General features: G+C 50.2%; 1 protein-coding gene across 1 annotated transcript; it reads left to right on the forward strand.

Moving 5' to 3' along the window:
- The first annotated feature begins 2,158 nt into the window (after positions 1 to 2,158).
- On the forward strand, positions 2,159 to 17,110 carry DRD4 (dopamine receptor D4). The gene is made up of 4 exons (XM_072864812.1): positions 2,159 to 2,464; positions 15,110 to 15,222; positions 15,617 to 16,164; positions 16,908 to 17,110. Exons 1-4 carry the CDS (start codon positions 2,213 to 2,215, stop codon positions 17,108 to 17,110), a joined length of 1,116 nt encoding a protein of 371 aa, XP_072720913.1. The 5' UTR covers positions 2,159 to 2,212.
- The last annotated feature ends 1,250 nt before the right edge of the window (positions 17,111 to 18,360 follow it).

Below are 18,360 nucleotides of genomic sequence, written 5' to 3' on the forward strand. Positions count from 1 at the left end.
CAGGGCCAAGCACGTGCAGTGTCTGCCTTGCTGCTTGCAGCATTGCAGTGGGGAAGCGTTTGTCCCAGGGAACGAGAAACGCTACCCTAAACCCAATCTCTAGGAATCCTAATTGAAGTCTCTTATTTTAGTTGACATAATTATGACAAATACTGTGAAAACTCTGAGTGTGGCTAACAGAGTGAAGGCTGCCTGAGACTGCAGGTGCACAGGTACCTCACAAACAGCATTATCCCAGTAGAGCATTTACTTTTTCTTTTTCTCTCCTTTTCAACAGTAAGACATCCTAGCCCCCACGTTCAGCTTGTGACCTGCTACACCAGCTTTGCTCCCACACCTGCTGCCTATCTGGTTGCTTCCTCAATCCTGCATTTCTGCAGTTTACTATTCCTGCCCAAGCACAGGACAGATGCACAATTCCTTTCGAAATGCATCCTGCAACTGCCAGAGTTTCTCCAACTTACCAAGACCATTTTGAATTCTTACTCTGTGCTCCAAGACACTCGCAGCCTCTCCTGTCTTGGTAGTATCTTCAGATTTAATTAGTGGACTCTCTGGACCCTCACGCAGGTCAATTATATTCACACTAAATATTACCAGACTCTGCAGAGATCTTGGAATACAATTTTCCAGTTATTCACCCAACCTGTATTAATTTCATCTAGTCTTTCCTCTTACATTGCTTAAGAGAATGCCATATAAGAGTGCAGCTAGAGCTGAAGTTGAGATACGTGATATTTACTATTTCTCCCCATATCTACAAGTGCTCCTAGGTCTAGCATAGAAACAAACAAGCTCTGTTACTTTCTAGGGATTGAAGCAACTCAGGTTGCTCTTTAGTGCCCTGATTTTTTGTCTCTCTCCATTTAAACATAGGCGCTGTTTGCCATTTTCTGGACTTCTGCAGTCTTTACAGTCCTTCAAATGCTCTTGGAGATCAAAGCTAATGGCACTGATTTCTCTAATCACTGTTCATGTTACTGCTTTGAGTCTCCTGGGGAAAATACCTTCAGGTCAGGCTGACTTAAAACAACCTTCTAAACACTTGCTTACCTGTTGGGTTTTTTCCCTTTTTGTGAGGGTCCAGCCAAGACCTAAGAGTCCTTTGATCTACCCCAACATTTGCAATACAGTGCTTGTTGGGCCAGTGCCTCTGCTATTTTCGAGTCACACATATGTGGTCAGGCTTATGCCAAGACCTACATTATGTCCAACGCACAGGAAGCTCACCGTAGGGCACCCAGTCCTTGCTTTTTATCTTCCTACTATGCCACTTCTACAATAGGACTCACTCGATGGCCCAACATGTGCCGTGCAAAAAAGTCAAGCAAACCATAAGCCTAAATAAAAGAACAAAACATAAAACCAAAGAAAAAAACCCCAAACAAACCAACCCTAAAACATGCCACTGCAGTGTCTTCTGTTCTTATCGTCGTTTTTAGCTTTGAAGGAAATGTTGTGCTGTTTCTTTATCACTCACAGAGCCACCGACGGCTGCTTTGGGGTGGGAAGCACCGAATACAGAATACGAACCGATTGCGGCTGTACCTGGAAGAGGGTGGCTAATCAAGGAAGAAATTTTAGCTGTGTCAGTGCAGAGTTGTTCTCTTCCTTCTGCTCAAGAGGCAACACGACGCCTGATCCTGGGAGAAGGAGCCTCCTCCGCTGGAGGTGGAGGCTGGGCTAAATTAGGCAGTGAAGGGCAAGGCGTTAATCCCCGGCTTTTTGTCGGTAAAGCCCCGGACTGACAGCACTCGCCTCGGCCACGGGAAGAGCTCGGTTACAAGCAGGGCTCGGTCCCACGAAGAGCATCCCCCAAGGGGGGCTCCTCCAGGGCTGGACGTGCCACCACGACGCGCCCCTCGCCGCCGGGCCGGAGCGGGTGGGGGTCCCCCCTGGCGGCAGCTCCCCCGGGGCCGGGCGGGAGGAGCGGGGACGGCACACCGGGAGCCTACCCCCCGCCCCCCGCCCCGTAAGCCGCTTGGTGACCCGGCTGGAACCGGAGCCGGAGCCGGGCGGGGCTGCCTCACGGCGGCGGCGGCGGCGGCCGGCGGAGGCTCCTCTCCGCCCCGCGGAAAGTTTGGGGCCGGCCGGCCCGCCGCCGGAGCCTCGCCGCGGGGCTGAGCCCGGCCGGCGGGGGCGGGAGCCGAGCCGGGCGCCCGCGGCGAGGGAGCTCCCATGCGCCGGGCTGCCCGGGCAGCGCCGCCGCGCCATGGGGAACGGCAGCGCCGGGGCCGCGCCCTGCAACGGCACCGGGCTGCTGCCGGCGGGCGGCCACAACATCGCCGCCCTGGTGCTGGGCATCGTCCTCATCCTCCTCATCGTGGGCGGCAACGGGCTGGTGTGCCTCAGCGTCTGCACGGAGCGGGCGCTGAAGACCACCACCAACTACTTCATCGTCAGCCTGGCCGTCGCCGACCTGCTGCTCGCTCTCCTCGTCCTGCCGCTCTACGTCTACTCCGAGGTGAGGCTGCCTGGGGGGGCCGAGGGGGCACCGGTGGGACTGGGGGTTGTGGCTCTTGTGCCCGGGAATCCCGAAAGTTGCAGGGCTGCGGGGTGGGATCGGCGAGAGACCAAGTATCGAGGGTTAAAGCCCCTCACCGGGTTTGTTCCCCACCTCCATCCCTCCGGTTCGGGAGTGCCACCGCCGCTGCACAGCCCCTCGGGGCAGCCCCTGCCCTCCTGCTCCGTCCCCCCGCTCCGCTGCAGGGAGGCTTGGGCCGCTTTCAAACCACCGCGGCTTTTCCCTCTTTTCCCATGGCATTGCTGCTGCCTGCAGCGCAAAACCGCTGCAGGACCACGAGTGATGGTAGCGGCAGCCGGTTTAGTGCAAGTTCGTGGGCTCCCCCGTCGTCCTCCCGGGCGATTGCCGAGCTGCAAATGCACCGAGTGGAGGTGCACCGGGGGGTCTGCTCCGGGCCGGGTCAGCAGCTCTGGGGAGCCCTTGCATTGCACGCTTCCCCGGTTGCCATCAGCAAATGGTTAGGAAGGGACAGAGAGCTCCTGTGCTGTGCTCCATCTGGCGTAAGGTGAGCAGGTTTTGGTGATAAGGAAGATCTTTAGCCAGGAAGCAGGTTTCCGTGTTGAGGTGAGTAGGGGAAGCTGTCTTTTTAGGGAGCTAGATGGGATTTGGTCACCCTGCATCAAGGTGGCTTTGGTCAGCTTGCTTCAGGGTTCCTCCTGGCAGGTATGCTCTGGTTCGCACAGGCCTGACCCTGTGTGCGGTGGTGGTCATGGAGAGCCACGCTGGGGGACTTTGGGTCAGGCTTTCTGTTCACCTCCAAAACCTGTTCACCTCCAACACTGTGACAGCCGAGGGAAAGAAAAACAGGAGCTCCTGAGGTCAAGTGGTTTTGCATCTCTCTCTGCCTCTCTGTAAAAGGGAGATAAATGTTTACTGCCAGGGGATTGATAATGCCTTGAGATGGTGGGGGGATTTGTGGGACTGGAGTGCGGAGGCTTGCCAGAGCCTGCCCGTTAGTACCAGCCAGCGGCTCTTTCCCTGCTCAAGTGGATGAAAGTGGATGGAAACAGCAGTTGTTTTGCACCTGCCCTTGCGGTAGCTGGTGGTGTGGAAGAAAGAGGAGTCCTCTTCTTTCCAGATGTGGGGAGGGCCAGGATGCAATCTTGTGCACAGTGAGCAGCCCCAGCAAAGCTGTAGTCTGGGGACTGGGCAGGGTGCGTGCGTCAGACAAACCTTGCCTTTTCTGATAGCCACATGATTTGTAAGGTGGTGGCTTAAGTGCTTCCTCAGGGAGCGAAAGGGGCTGTCCCCACGAGTGAGACCAAACAGTGTTCCCATCCTTGACGGCTAACACGAGAGTATACCAGCAGCGTTCTCTCCCATGCCAGGGCTGCTGCTCAGCACCTGACTGGGATGGGCCTATACTTTCTTAAGCAAGGCAGCCTGCGGATTAGAGCTTAGGACGCTTTTAGCCTCACTACCTGGTCCTAGGATTTTGCAGGACATTGTGACCTCTCTGGAGACGGAGGTATTCGGGAGGGACTGGTTCAGCTGGGGACCCTAAGAAGAACCAGTGAAGAGCAGGAGCATTAGATTCCTCTCTCTCTTTCCACTGCACTGACAGGAGCCCCTCTGTGGTGTTTGGTTTTGGTGGTTTTGCTTTTCCCTCATTAACTCAGTTTTGGTGGTTAGAAAGGCTCTGTCTTCATGATTCTTCTCAGGTACTTCTTGCTAATTGGAATTCCCTTTTTTTTTCCCCCTTGCTCTTTCTGTTGTCTCTCCGTGCCTCCAGTTCCTGATTCTGGAGGCAGACACACACACCCGTGTGGTTTCCTCTAGCCTGCAGGCTTGAGTTTTGCTGGCATATGTAAAATGCTAGCTAACATACTCCAGGGTACCTCTGAAAATGCTTCCAACTGGGTATGAGCATTGTGGGGCTTTCCTTGGGTACCACAGACATCCCACAAATTCTGGATGCTCAGGCCACGGCTGTTCAGCCCTGTATGAGTTTTAAAAACCTGGGCTGTCCAGCCTGTGCCTTAGCTATTATGATACTTTGTGTGTTCACTTCCACAGCTGTTGATAAACATCAGTTATGTGGTGTAATTCTTCCATGTCTCTGCACCCAGGATATGAAACAACAGGGAATGAAGGTGGCGTGTGACAGAATTGTCTTTCCCTCCAACAGTGCACAAGGATCTGCACTTCTCCCACTCAGCGGTCACACACAGAGTGGGTGTGGAAAGTACTGTACAGGTACGGAGAGAAAGGCAGCTCTGTGCAGCCATCACAGCCGCCTCAAGCAGGCAATGGGGTTTTGAAATGTAGGGCAGCTTAGGCTGTTGTCTGTGTTGAAGCAGTACCCATTTTGTACCTGGAAGTTTCTCTGTGGGCTCAGAGCCCATAGTGCCCATGTTCATTTTTAATAATTTCCTATTATTTGGTGCAGGATTTGTAGCTCATTTTGTTCTGAACTATGCCAAGGAAAAGTGAGAGTAGCCATCGAGTCGGTGCCAGGGGATGCAATTTTTGTGAGTTTTCTTTTTTCTTTTCTTGGAGGCAAAGGCAAAAACTGATTTTTGAACTAAAAATCAGATGCTCGTACGGGGGGGTGCAGAGTATAGTGGTTGCTGCTGTTTAAAACTAGCTTGGTTTCAACTTGCATTCTGTACCATTGCACTTAGCCACTGAAAATGTGGCATGGACAGTCCTGAATGTTCAGTTCAACCTTTCTTCTTGGTGTGGGTTTTTTTGGTTGGTTGGTTTTTTAAACTTTAGTACAGCTCCTGACAGAGTAAAGGTGGACTTTATTGGAAAACTAGAAAACCAGCTGAGAGGGTGGATTTTTGCTTCTTGCTTAGCAGGACAGAACAATAAACTGTGCACTTCCTTAATTCAGCAGGAGAAGCTTGGTCACCTTGTGCTTTTTTCCTGTGAGGTGGCTTCTTGTGTTAGGTTTTTGGAAACATCCCTCCCAGTCAGGGCTTTAGAAGACAGCTGGAGGGATTTAAACTTTTGAGGTGACATCTGACATCCCCACAAAACAACACATCTCCCACAAGCTTCAGTGGGGATGGGATTCCTTCCTGTGAGATGTGGATTATCCTTTGCTGCCGCTCACAGAAGCCTGAGCACAGTGGGAGAGACCTTGATCTTGACTGTTATTTCTAGTTGTTAAGAAAACTTATTCCGATGCGTTAGCAGCATTTGTTGACGCATACGCTCCTTTTGTACTTCTGAAAGAGCCAGCATAACTTTTTGTCACAGATAAACTCTTAGTCCGTGGTAAGGATTTGGAGGTGTTGGCTGTAGGAAGCCAAATTGTGTGTTAGTTCTCTCTGGATGTCCCTTATTGGTATCTGCAGGGTTGGAGGATTGCTGAAAGCAGGTGCTAGGCAAAGGGGAAATTGGTGTGTGCGCTCACAACCGTTTCTTTTCTGTACCATTTCACAACCACTGAAGTCTTGACTGTAATTGGAGCTTGGCAGAAGGGTAGGGAAATGGGGCCAACTAATGCAAACCTCCTCCAGTCCTGTCCTCGCACGTGCAGCTTATGGGAGAAGCACCTCGGTGGTGCGATGGCTTTCTGATGGTGAGCAGGAGATGTTGTCTCTTACTCCTGGCCAGTTGTAGTCCTGTTGCACTAGGCTCCCTCCACGCATATAAAAATGGACAGTCCTTGGCTGAGAAAACTTTATTTGGGAATAGGCCAGTGGTGTAGGAAACCACAGAATCTCCCACTGAACTGGAGCCGTGTGGCTCTCTCCAGGCGTGCAGGAAATCCTGTAGACCTCTTCTCCCCACAGACCAGCCTTCTCTGTGTGAGATGAACATTTTCCCCCGAGTCCTGCCCTGTCCTAAATCTCTCTCTGGTGTTCACTGTGCATTGTTGGCAGTTCTTCAGGCTGTATTTCTTTCCTCATTAATTTGTCCTGTCAAATTTACCTACCTTAGCAGCTCAAGTTAGCGCCTGGGGCCTTAATGAGAAAGAGTGTTAAAACTGATGAGATGAAGCTGGCCTTCCATAAATCCAAATGTTGCTGTCATTTGTCAGTTCTGATCCTCCACAACCTGATGTAACCAGGAAGCATCCTATGGATGAGCAGGGAAGAAACATCAGCTTTCCACTGGCTTAAAGCATCCGTTTCCAAACTGAACAGCTCCTGAGACTGTGTATGTGAAGTGAATTCCTGACAGGGCAGTGTTTACAGACAGTTTCTCTTTTGCAGAAGGACATCATCTTTAAAGAAAACTGGATGAACTTCTGTACCTTGATCATTCCGCATTCTGTTTGGAGTGCTGGTTTGGACGGAGGTGGATTAGTGCTGTTTGCCATTTGTCTTGTTAGCTACTACACAGGGGTGACTGAGCCAATGTGCAGGTATCAGTATGTACACAGGAAATCATATGCCAAATCGTAGTGTGGTGATGCAGATGTGCCCAGCGCTTTCCACTGAACTTGTTCCAACACAGAACAAAGACATGTTCTAGTGTTTGCCAGTTGTTAATTACCACACAGCAGGCTGCCCTGATATGTACAAGGCACTTATCTTCCAACTTGCTCAGGAATCTCAGCTCTTACCAGTATGACAGGGAGAGGTAAAAGTCCATGGGGAAGGTAGACTGCTCTTCTGCAGCAGCCTTGTCTTTCTGATGAGAGTGTGAAGTGCTCTCCTAGCAATCCAGTGCCAGTAAGGCAAGGACGATGGGAAGCAAGGGGGAAGGGGGTGGCCTGGGGTGGCACTCCCAGGGGTCCACGATAACTCCCCAGGGGCAAAGCCCTGCTTTTGTGTGAAGGGAGGCCAGGAGAAGATACCAGAGTCTGCCTAGAGCATTGATAGCGCTGAAAATGGGGGTTTTCTGAGGCAGTGAGGACACATGAGAAAGCAGAACCTCCACAAGGTGCTGTGGAAGTCCTGCAAAGTATCATCAGCCTGATGATATTGTGAGTGGCTTTGCCCACTAGCAATCTGCAGGGAGGGAGCTGCATGGCTACAGAGGCTTGTCTTTGTGTTTAACTGCTTCCTCTGCCCAAAGACTCTGTGACAATGGCAGGAGCCACAGCAGCGGTTTATGTAGTCCTCATTAACTGGAGGCATTCCTAACAATTAGGGCAGGTGCCAGGCTGAGCAACTTCCACTCTTGTACTCCGCTGTAGAGCATACCTCCTACCTGCCTCCCTCTGCAAACTGTTCCTCTGATCAGCTCTCCTTAATCCATGCTGAGTGCCTGAGCTGTGAAAAGGGTCTGATCCAGGAAGCTGCTGGCAGGAGCCGTGTAAGGCTTGGTTATGTAAACATCTTTGCCACTAAGATCTCTCTAATTGATTACGAAAAAGAGGAAATGGTTTTAGCAGATCTGTGTGTTTACCCGGCTCCTTCTACAGGTCAGGGAAGATGAGTCTTTCCAAGCAAGCGCTCTGCCTCGCAGATCCCCGGAGTGATAGAGCAGCCAGTACTAATTGCACAAGCTGTTTTCTTGGTGAGGGTGATGCTGTTCTGCATAAAACTTTCAGGGTGTCAGCGCACCGCTGGTATAGAAACATCTCTTTTTTGCAGCACGTCGTGTGCCTGTGATGCAGCTCTTCTGATGAGAGACCAGACCTCTACCCTCCAGATTTTCTGTGGCGCTCTGTGAATGCATGTCATCCTTTTTGCAGAAGTATTCGAGATTAGTCTTTCCTGGAATCCTACAGCTTTAGTGGAAATAGATGTTCTTCTAGGCCCGAGTGATGTCTGAGCCACACAGTCCCTGCACAAAATACTGGGGAGGTGATACAGGCCAGCAATTACAAACCAGCGCTAAGGATTTTATTTTCAGTGACCAATAATGGGAGGGAGGTGTCTTTGAATTTTGGGCCCTCATAATGTTTCCGGTAGATGACCAGACTTGCTTGTCATTTCTGAAAAACCTTGACCTCAATGATTTAAGTCAAGAAAGGATGTTAGAGCAGACGTGAGGCCACCTTTGTCTTGTGTCCCACTCCCTCTCCTTCCTCTCCCCTTGCAGGTTGTGTTGGTTCTTCCAGAGAATATAGCAGTCGTCAAGGCTCATAAAAAAGGCCCAGAGTCAGCTTCTTGTGGGCATTTGGACAATTCTTTGACTCTGATGCTGGACTTTGCCCACTTGCAAGGATTATTACTCTTCTGATCGGTGTCATAGCCTTCTTGGCAGGCCTGGGCTCTTAGGATTAGCGCTTTCAGTCTCTCCATGCTATGTACTCGTGCCGTGGCCTCGCTGAGGGCAGGCAGGTGCTTGTTTGGAAATTCAGCTGGGCATCTCCTAATTCAGTTGCAGGCTGCTGTTGCCTGGGTATCTGATTTCAGATGCCGTCACCACCAAAGACCGAAGGATCGCTTTGTGCGCTCTGCTTCTTAGTGAGCCTGTTTGCAGGGCTGGCAAGAGAGGCAGGTATGAAGCTGCCGTGTGGTGCCGAGCAGAAGGACGTGGCAGGACTGAGACAAGAGCTGCTATCATAAGAAATAAGACTAAAACCTTTGGCCCTGTCCTGGCTCATGCCCTCAGGAGCACTGGCAGTGTAAGAGCTATTCTGGCATCAGGCTTGTTTGCAAGAAGGCAGATTTTTTTTCTTACAAGTCAGCTGTGCTTAGGAATAGGGACATCAAAATGACCTGAGCTAGGAAGGCAGCCTGCAAGGGTGTTTGAGAAGTCAAGTCTGTCTCCCGCCATCCACCATCCTATAAAAGCTTTTCCGTAACCTGTTTGTATTCTTTGTAAGAAGCAGCTGGATTTGTTCCTCCTCTGTGCGTAGTAGTTGATCCAGAACCGAAGTGCCATTTGTAGTGAGGTACTGGTATCTTGTAAGAGACCACAGTGGCTGCATGTGAATTTACTGGCGTTGCCAATCTTGGTCAGCTAAACAAGCAGCCAGTCTGTACCTGGAATACTGCTTTGAAAGGGGTTTGGCTTGCATCCAGAGGGGTGATCGTTATCCCCTTCCTATAAACCCTCCTTGTCTGCCACGAAGCGCTGAGCTAAGGGCAGAGCATGACCCTCCCTGCCCATACAGTTTCCCATCTTCTTCCACAGAGTGACGCCTGGAGGTTTCAAACGTGGTGGTTAATAAGCCTAACCTCACCTATTTAAGGCTCAGACTGTATTCTCGCCAGAGCTGTGCAGAGCATGTCATCAGCCTTAGAAAAGTCATAGCAGGTAGGCTGGTTTGTGGGGTTATATTTGCAGCTTTGTTTTATTTTGTTAAGGGAGACGGCTTGCCTGTAGAGCATCCGTTTCGCTTTGCAACTAGCTGTCTTCTCAGCAGCAGCGCTACTGATCGTGCATTGCTGGAGAAAAACAAGAGGCCTCACGCTGAAAAAGCAGAGAATGCTGAAAAGCCAATGGAAGTGGAGTTGCTCTGGAGCACTTCTTACAGGCGGCTTGAGCTGTTTATGATCACTAAAGCTTTACGCTGTGTACCTTGATGGGCTAATCTGCAACCTCCTGTAATTAGGTACCACTTCATCACATGACCCAGCAAAGCCAGCTATGCCTCTAATCCAAAGTCACTCGCCCATCAGAGAGGTTCTTGGCACATTTTGCTAAGAGGAGCAGGTGAGAAACATGGTATAATGGGAAATCCTCTCCCAGCACTTTCCCCAAGATCAGAGTCTTGGGGCTTGGTGGGGAAAGGGAGGGGTTTGTAGCATTTTCTGAGTGCCCAACTTGAATCTCACGGCAAAGGCTGTGAAGGTGCTGCAGCCTGAGAGCTCTTGCCCTTTTCAAAATCAATTAGTTCCCCAAAATCACAAACAGGTTTTGAAAACTGTGACCCAGAATCCAATTTTTTCTCTCATAATCTGAACTGAACTTGTCAGGATCCCAGTGAGCTTGGCAAAAATTTGAGGGTTGTTTTTTTTTCGGATTCAGCTCCCAAATTCAGTTTGGGGAGGCTGATCTGTGCTAGAGAAGAGGCTGAATGAAGCATTCGGGTCTGACTCCAGCCCTCCCCTGGAGATTCGAGCTACCTCTCAAGGAGATGGCTATATAAAAATAGCCGAACAGTTTCTTCAGAGTCTACTTTGGCTTTACAGCTCCCCTAATCATAATCCTGTGCGTGACATCATTCCTGCCTGGTATTAATCCTTGCAGAGCTGCCTGTCTCCTGTTCCTGGCAGGGGCAGGGGCTTCTGCACTTGCCCAGCGTTGTGTGGAGGGCGTTACCCACGTGGCTCTGTTTTGTGTGCTGGGATGAATAAACCCAGAACCTACTGTTCGGTATCTATACGTGAACAAATCTATACCCGCTGCCTGAACCACGCACAAGATCGGCAAAGTTAGACTATATGAGCACTGGCTGACTATTACTGTAGGCTTGCTTTGGAGAGAGACTGGAGAGCAGCTGTGGGGTAGAAGTGGAAATGCCAGGCTTACCCCTGAAGTACCCTGGCTGTGTGCCTTGGTGAGCGGTGCGTCTCCTGCAAAGATGTGCCTCCAGTTTGCTCTTCAGCCTCAGCCATATTACCCGCGTCTAAGTGCTGGGAGGTGACACCTGCTTCTCAGGGTGGCTTTCTTTTGGGTTACTTAGGCTAAATGGAAGCCCTGCTTCTCCCGTTTTACAACCAAATACAGCGAGGGTCTAATTATTTCTCTTCTTGGCTTCATCCCATCGCTCCTCACCGTGCACTGGCCCATGGGTTGAACTCCTCTCCCCACCCTTGGCACCTCCTCTGCTGTCCCCGTGCCAGGTGCCAGGCGTTTTGCTCGCTCTCCCAAGATGCTGCATTGCTTTTTTTTGGCTCCCCACTCTCATTTCTTAACAACTGCCTCCCCAGGCTGGTCACTATTTTTCGGGTACCAAAGTGCTTACTGTGGAGCTACTCCAGGAGCGTGGTGGCAGGGTCGTGTTCCCCAGCTTGGCAGCTGCGGGTCTGCCCAGGGACAAGCGCAGCCCCCAACCACGGCTGCCAGCAGGGGAGAGCCGCTCGGCCACCGCTCTCTGCTTGGGAGCGGTTTCGCGTACACGTGTATAATATCTATGTCGTAACCGTGAATACATAGTAGACAATAATACGTTATGTATGGTTTATGTATTTTACTACCTATTACCATAATACAGGATATAGAATATAGGCATTATTTATGTATGTCCTATATTATATTGTTATATATTAATGCACTGTATAATACATAATATTAATACATTGATAAATGATATGGATAAAAATATATGTATACAAAATAGAAGAAAGGCCCTGGGACTTTATATATATTTATAAATAACTTGTATATAGCACATTATATATAGATAAAATATATAGTAAATTATATATTACATGTAGCCATATATATGTTACAGTAATATTTATTATATATAATATATATTTTTATAATAGTAAGAGTATATACGGAGTATATATGGTGTTTGATATTTTGCAAAGTCCCAGGGGTGTTTTATATTTATGTTTATTTGTATAAAATCTAATTTTTAATAATAAATCTAATAACTTTAATTTATAAATATATGTATTACATATGTGGCATATATTATATAGAAGTATGTAGATAAATTATATATAGTGTATAAAACGTTATATATTGTGTTGATATATAATATATATTATAGAAGAACATTTTAAAGCCCCTATATATGCACAATATGTATAAATGTTTATTATATTTCTTCTATTACAGCAATATATAGTATATAGCTTATTAGTATAATATATGTATATGATATATAATAAAATATAGAATATAGAATACACATGTGTGTATTCTATATAATATATAAAGAAAAAAAATATATATATTCTGTATATATGGGACTTGGCAAAGGGGCTGAGCCACCCAGCTGTGCTCTGACCCTGCCTGGCAGTAATGAGGTCACATCAGCGTGGCTCTTACCTCCGCACAGCGGTGCTGGGCCTCGGGGTGAGGCTCGTGCAAGCGGTGCTGCGGGGGGGACAGCGCAGGGCAGCGCTGCTGCCCAGGCACCGCGGCCGGGCGCCGAGGGGCTTCTGGCCCCGGGCAGAGGCGTCTCCGTGAGCTGGAGGGGCTTTTTGCGACAGCTCAGCCCCTTCAGTTCTGCAGCAGGCCTGTTTAGAGGGTGACCACGAGCTTCTGTGTTGCTATCACTGTGAAGGAGTATGAGCTAAAGGAAAAAATATGTGTGTATGTAATATATATAAAATAGCTGAATGGCTAAGCATTAGTGTGATAGAGAACAGATCCGCAAGCTGCTAGTAAAAGACCTGTGTTTGAGTTGGACATGACAAGCGGCCATTGCTACTGAACGCTTTGTTTTCAAGCTCTTTGTTTTCAACGCTTTGTTTTCAATCATACCTATTTGTACTGCACGTTGAATACAGCCTTTGGGTTCTTAACCTAACCTCTCTCTGCAGAGGGACCCAAAGGGTGGTGGAGTTTGCCTGGCAGTCACAAACTGGGAGGAAAAATTCTCTGCTGCCGTAGCAGGAACAGCCCATTGAGCCCTACTGGTTTGCCTGTGCGGGTGTGAGTGCATTGACAGGTCTCTGCCTGCGCTGAACAAGCTCATGGGAATAACGGCACATTGGCACAGGGCAGGAACGGGCTTGAGCTGACAGTTTTTCTGCATCAGCCCAAAAAGTGCTTTAATGGTAAGGCGATAGGCTGGTTTTACAACTGGGCGAGACGAGCGCTTGGTTGGAACAAACTTCTGCAAGTAGTTTTTGGTGGCTGTGCTAGCTTAAGCCATTGCTGTCCTTCCTTCTGTCCTCAGCCACAGGCTGTGCAAAGAGTCTGTGCCGCTGGCTGAGAAATGACCCGGCTGAAAATCAGGACCTCTCACGGTGCCTGTAGTGAAGGTGTAAGTAGCCTGTTGCGAACCCCTGACTCCCAGCCCCTGCCCTAAGGTGTTCCGCCGCTCTGGGAGTGGACGTACCAGTTGCGATGTGAGGACAGCTTTAGATCTGAAAGTACCTTTAGCTCCCGTTTCAGCCATAGCGGAGCTGAAACAGGTCAGGATGCTTAGGAGGAACACCATCATCTCAAAATACGATTTGTCTGAACCTCCAGGGAGGAGGATTCTTTGCCTGGCAAGGGAAATACACGCTCCATTCCAAAAAAAAGGCCCTCAGACAGCTCAGACCTGTCCCTCAGGAGAGCTCCTGCATTTCTTGCTGAGCTCATCTTATTTCTTGCCAGATAACCTCTCCCTGTTCCCTGCCAGCACTACCGCTTTGTGCCCTGCTCCTTACAGAAATAGCACGCAGGCCCAGGATGATGTTACAACAGATACAAGAGGCTCGGTTTGTTGTGCCGGGAACTGAGTGTTTTTTACAAGAATTTAATTTGAAGTCAGTGCTTGCAGACCACACACAGCGGTGTGGCTTCTGAGTGGTGTGGGATGACAGAGCTTTATATGAGTTCGATATGGGGGAACAAGGGAGCCTTTCTTCCTCTCAACTGCTCAACTAGGATGGAGGGGCTCAGCTTGAGCTGAGCGGGGTTTTGAGCCCCTCTTTTGCTGTCAGGGAAAAACAAAAAGGCACCCTCTCTTGTTGTACTAAAATTAGAATTTTTATAAAAATTCTGTTTATGGTCTCGTCCTAGAGGCAGTTGTCCTGGCGTGAGGAAAGGAAGCTGGCATTCAGTGCATCAGCTTTGGATGCAAGAGGGTCTGGACAAGTGTTTGGTGCCATGTGCTGAAGAAGGGTTTAATGAATCCCAACTTATTCTGTGCTCCCTGAGCTTTTCCTGCCATTCCCATTTTCCAGCAGCCGGGTTCACAGCACACTGCTGAGCAAACGTGCCTGGTTCCACAAGCCGGTTTCGATAAACCACAAACCCTTGGGCATTTTCTGGCACTGTTGTTTTTTTTCTGAGGATTATTTGGGCTGCAGTAGAGTAGATTTTTAACCGATATCTTTTGTAAAGCAGAGTCAACACTTCCAAGTAATATGGACCAATGACATACGTCACATCCTCTCGCTGGCAGCACTTCTTTGCCCTGGGTGCCTGTGGCTGTAGAGAGAGCAAACAAGAGATGGTATCTGACTAGCTTGAACGTAGTCTCAAGAGGCTGGCCTCGTGCTTAGCGTGACAGAATGCAACAGTTGTGTAACACACAGAAACTATTCACATCGTCTGCAAACAGGACGTTGGAGCAGTTTGGACATGAAAAACGGAAGAGGAGCTTTGTGCTCTGTCGCTTGTGGAAGAGCCTCTCCCTGCTTCCTCAGTGACCGGCAGCTAGTGGTGCTGCACAGCAAATGCTTAGCCCTGCATTACTGGGGAGATTTTGGGGTGGTGAGTTTGAGTTTGGGGGTTTTGAGCTTGCTGGCTGTCACTCTGCACTAACCCCAGGCAACAGGCTTGCCCTGCGTTATTGTGCCCTGCGTTATTGTGCCCGTTATTGTGCCCAGCACGACTTGCTTGGCAATGCTGATGGTCTGCGGGCTCAATTCTCCAGCCAGGCCAGAACCGCGAAGCCCTAAGCAAGCTGTGAGCTCTTGCGTGGGGCTAATTCCCGTGTGCTGCTGCTTTGCTGGAAGGGGAGTATCGTGCCCCGGGCAGGACTGCTCGACTTCAGGCTGCTTGTTCGGAGGAAGACGTGAGCCGCTGAGGTGCCCAGGCACGGAGTTGTTTCGTGTCATTTTAAAGGCAGTGGGACATGGCATCTGCTGACCCCGGGGATCTTTTCAGTTCCAGGGAGGCGTGTGGTCCCTCAGCACGGTGCTGTGCGATGCCCTGATGACCATGGACGTGATGCTGTGCACGGCCTCCATCTTCAACCTCTGCGCTATCAGCGTGGATCGGTAAGTGCCTTCCTCGTCCTCGTGCCAGAGGAGGGAGCGCTGTGTCCTGGCGTCACGCTGTTTCCATACGTGCCCTTGCAAGAGCCCCATGCAGGGAGGCCGGGTTCTCCCGCAAGGAGGGTGTTCTGCCCTACCGTCCTCCCCCATCACTGGCTGTGTGTCCTGTCAGTACACTTGTGGTGGCCATGCCGAAAGCACAGTTGTGTGACAAGAACAGAGCTGTCCCTTTGGGTGCTCTTCTGAGGGGGGAGACTGGTTGTAGCCCAGGCCTTGGCTATGTAAGTAAATTAATAGGGGGGAAGGACAGTGGCAAGCGGCTTTGGGACCACTCGCTATGTTACCAGTGGTGACACCACCGTACTAGGACTGACTCCTCTGGGGCCTGTATTGGCAGGTTTATCGCTGTTTCAATCCCACTGAACTACAACCGGCGACAAATCGACCTGCGGCAGTTGATCCTTATATCCACCACCTGGATATTCGCCTTTGCTGTAGCATCCCCAGTCATATTTGGCCTCAACAACGTCCCAAACCGGGACCCCAGCTTGTGTCAGCTGGAGGATGACAACTACATCGTGTACTCCTCCATCTGCTCCTTCTTCATCCCTTGCCCCGTCATGCTGGTGCTCTACTGCGCCATGTTCCAAGGACTCAAGCGTTGGGAAGAAGCCAGGAAAGCCAAGCTAAGGGGCAGCATCTACGGGGCCAACAGGAAGCTGTATCACCCCTCAACCTTTATTGAGAGAGAGCAGACCGGACTGGAGCCAGAGGAGTGCAACCCTTACGCCCGCTCTGACCACCCTGGGGACTATGTGATGAACAATGGGATCCAGACTGTCTCCTACCCACACCTCAAGTACCCACACCCAGGACACAGTCGGAAGCGGGCCAAGATCAACGGCCGCGAGCGGAAGGCCATGCGGGTGCTGCCTGTCGTTGTCGGTGAGTAGCGGTCGGTGATGGTTGGGGAAGGGTGGGAAATGTGCTGCGTTGTCCTACAGCAGGGTTCAGTCTGGCAGGGCTTGTTTGAAGCTGGCAAAGTGAACACAGGCTTTGGGGACTCCCCTACCAGGAGCCAACCTGCCCAGGCGTGGGTGCTTGGGCAGTGATGAGAGGTGTCACGCTGAGAACCATGCTTTGTCCTTGCTGGAGGAGGTGAGGGCGAGATAAAAGCCACCTCCCTCTTGTTCCACCTCCCCAGTCCCATGTCTTTGGTCCTCCTCTCTCTCCATCATGTGGGGACTCGTTTTGACACCCACCCTCCCCTTGTTCCTGTGGAACAGCCTGGTTGTGGCTTGAGACCTGCCGTACCCATCTCTCCTGGTGAGAGGGTGTTTATCCAGTGAAAATCTCAGTATCCCGATGAGCCAGATAGCGCCAACAAACACGTATGTACAGTGTTTATAATCCAACCTTTTCTTCAAGGTAAACCTGTGACTCCTGAAATCTTAAATGCGAATCCAAAACGATACATAACTTAGACTTTTCATCAACGTTTAGGACAAGAAAGACATCCTAAATTTTTTGTCTTTTTAATTTGCCCAGCTCTACGTGTCAGCACATCTGCTGCTTTTTCCCTAAGCGCTCTGAGCTGTCTCCATTCTTGTTTGGCCCAGGCTGCGTTTGTTAAATTAAACCTTTTTTAACATTCACATCGCTTTCTCTCTTTGATGTCCTTCTGGCAGGTGCTTTCCTCTTCTGCTGGACACCTTTTTTTGTGGTCCACATTACCAGGGCTCTCTGCAAGTCCTGCACCATCCCCACTCAAGTCACCAGCACTGTCACTTGGCTGGGTTACGTCAACAGTGCTCTCAACCCCATCATTTATACCGTTTTCAACGCGGAGTTCAGGAACTTCTTCCGCAAAGTCTTGCACCTCTTCTGCTGAGCCCACCGGAACCGGCGGGGAGAAGGAACGACCAGGCTATTTTTTGTATAGTTCATTAAAGATCTATTTCTGCCTAAGGTCTGCTGTCTTTGATGGGGAGGAGGGAAGGAGGAGAGATGGCAGCTAGAGGATGCTGGTTCCCAGCCCTTTGAAATAAGGAGTTACAGGTGAGTACCAGGGGATACAGCTCGGATACCTCCCCACTGGGAAGTGCAGGCGTAGCTGCTTTGTTAACACTCGGCGCTAGACATAAGCAGCAAGAGATGCCACAAGACAGCAGGGATGGTTCTTGCTTTGGATTTAGGTGTTTGGTCTGGTTTGGGCTTCTCTTGGCTGTCACTAAGCAACGTAGAACACCCCTCATCCCCGGGGTGATCCAGGGAGGCAGGAGAGCTTTGAAGCAGCTGCTCTGGCCCCGAGCGTCGCAGACAAATTCCCTGCTCTCACCCCTGCCCGGGGAGAATCCCCCCAGCTCCATCTCAAGAAGCGTTACTGAAGGAGCCCTCCCTTACTACAGCCCAGCCTGGCAAGGGCCCATCTCCACCAGTTCCATCTGATTTAAACCACGAGGACAAACCGAGCTTGTGAGTGCAGAGCAAAATCGAGCCCTGCTGATGCTCGCTAGGACGCACCGAGTGTCTCCCAGAGCTGCTCGCAGAGCTGGGCTGCCTCCTTCGTCCCAGCAAAGAAGCGCCCGGGGGTGCAGTAAAGGACAAGTGCAGTAATTCATCCCTCTTTGGCCCACTTTAGTTCAGAAGTGGCTCTGGGCAGAGTTTTAGCCTGGCACAGATTAATGAGGATCATCAATTTTTTTTTTTATTTTTTTTTCATCATTTTACTCACAAGCCCAGCTGTTCTGGAGCAGGGCCCCACATGCTGCTCGAGCTGCGTTCAGCTGGCCCTGGGCCTGCCATGGACTCTTCTGGCTGCTGGGGCGGCATTAACGGGGCCGTGAGGTAACATGGACAGGAGTCTGGGGGAAAAAAAGGCTGTTAAGCTCATTTCCCAGATGTTCACGTGCCAGGTGAGGGTGTGCAACCTGTGCAACCTCCTTTCCCCTTACCCTTGATTAATTTTAAATCCAAAGACTGATTTTACAAGGGGACACAAGGATTTTACAAGGACCTTAAGGTCCTACAAAAAAAAAAAACCAGACAAAAGGGCCCTGTCCAGTCCCACGGGGCAGGAAGGCTGGCCCTGGCTGAGAGATGCCAAAATGTGGCCAAGACCTGGAGAAATCTAAAGTGACT

The sequence above is a fragment of the Ciconia boyciana genome, chromosome 6, assembly GCF_034638445.1.
Source record: "Ciconia boyciana chromosome 6, ASM3463844v1, whole genome shotgun sequence".
NCBI classification, from domain to species: Eukaryota; Metazoa; Chordata; class Aves; order Ciconiiformes; family Ciconiidae; genus Ciconia; species Ciconia boyciana.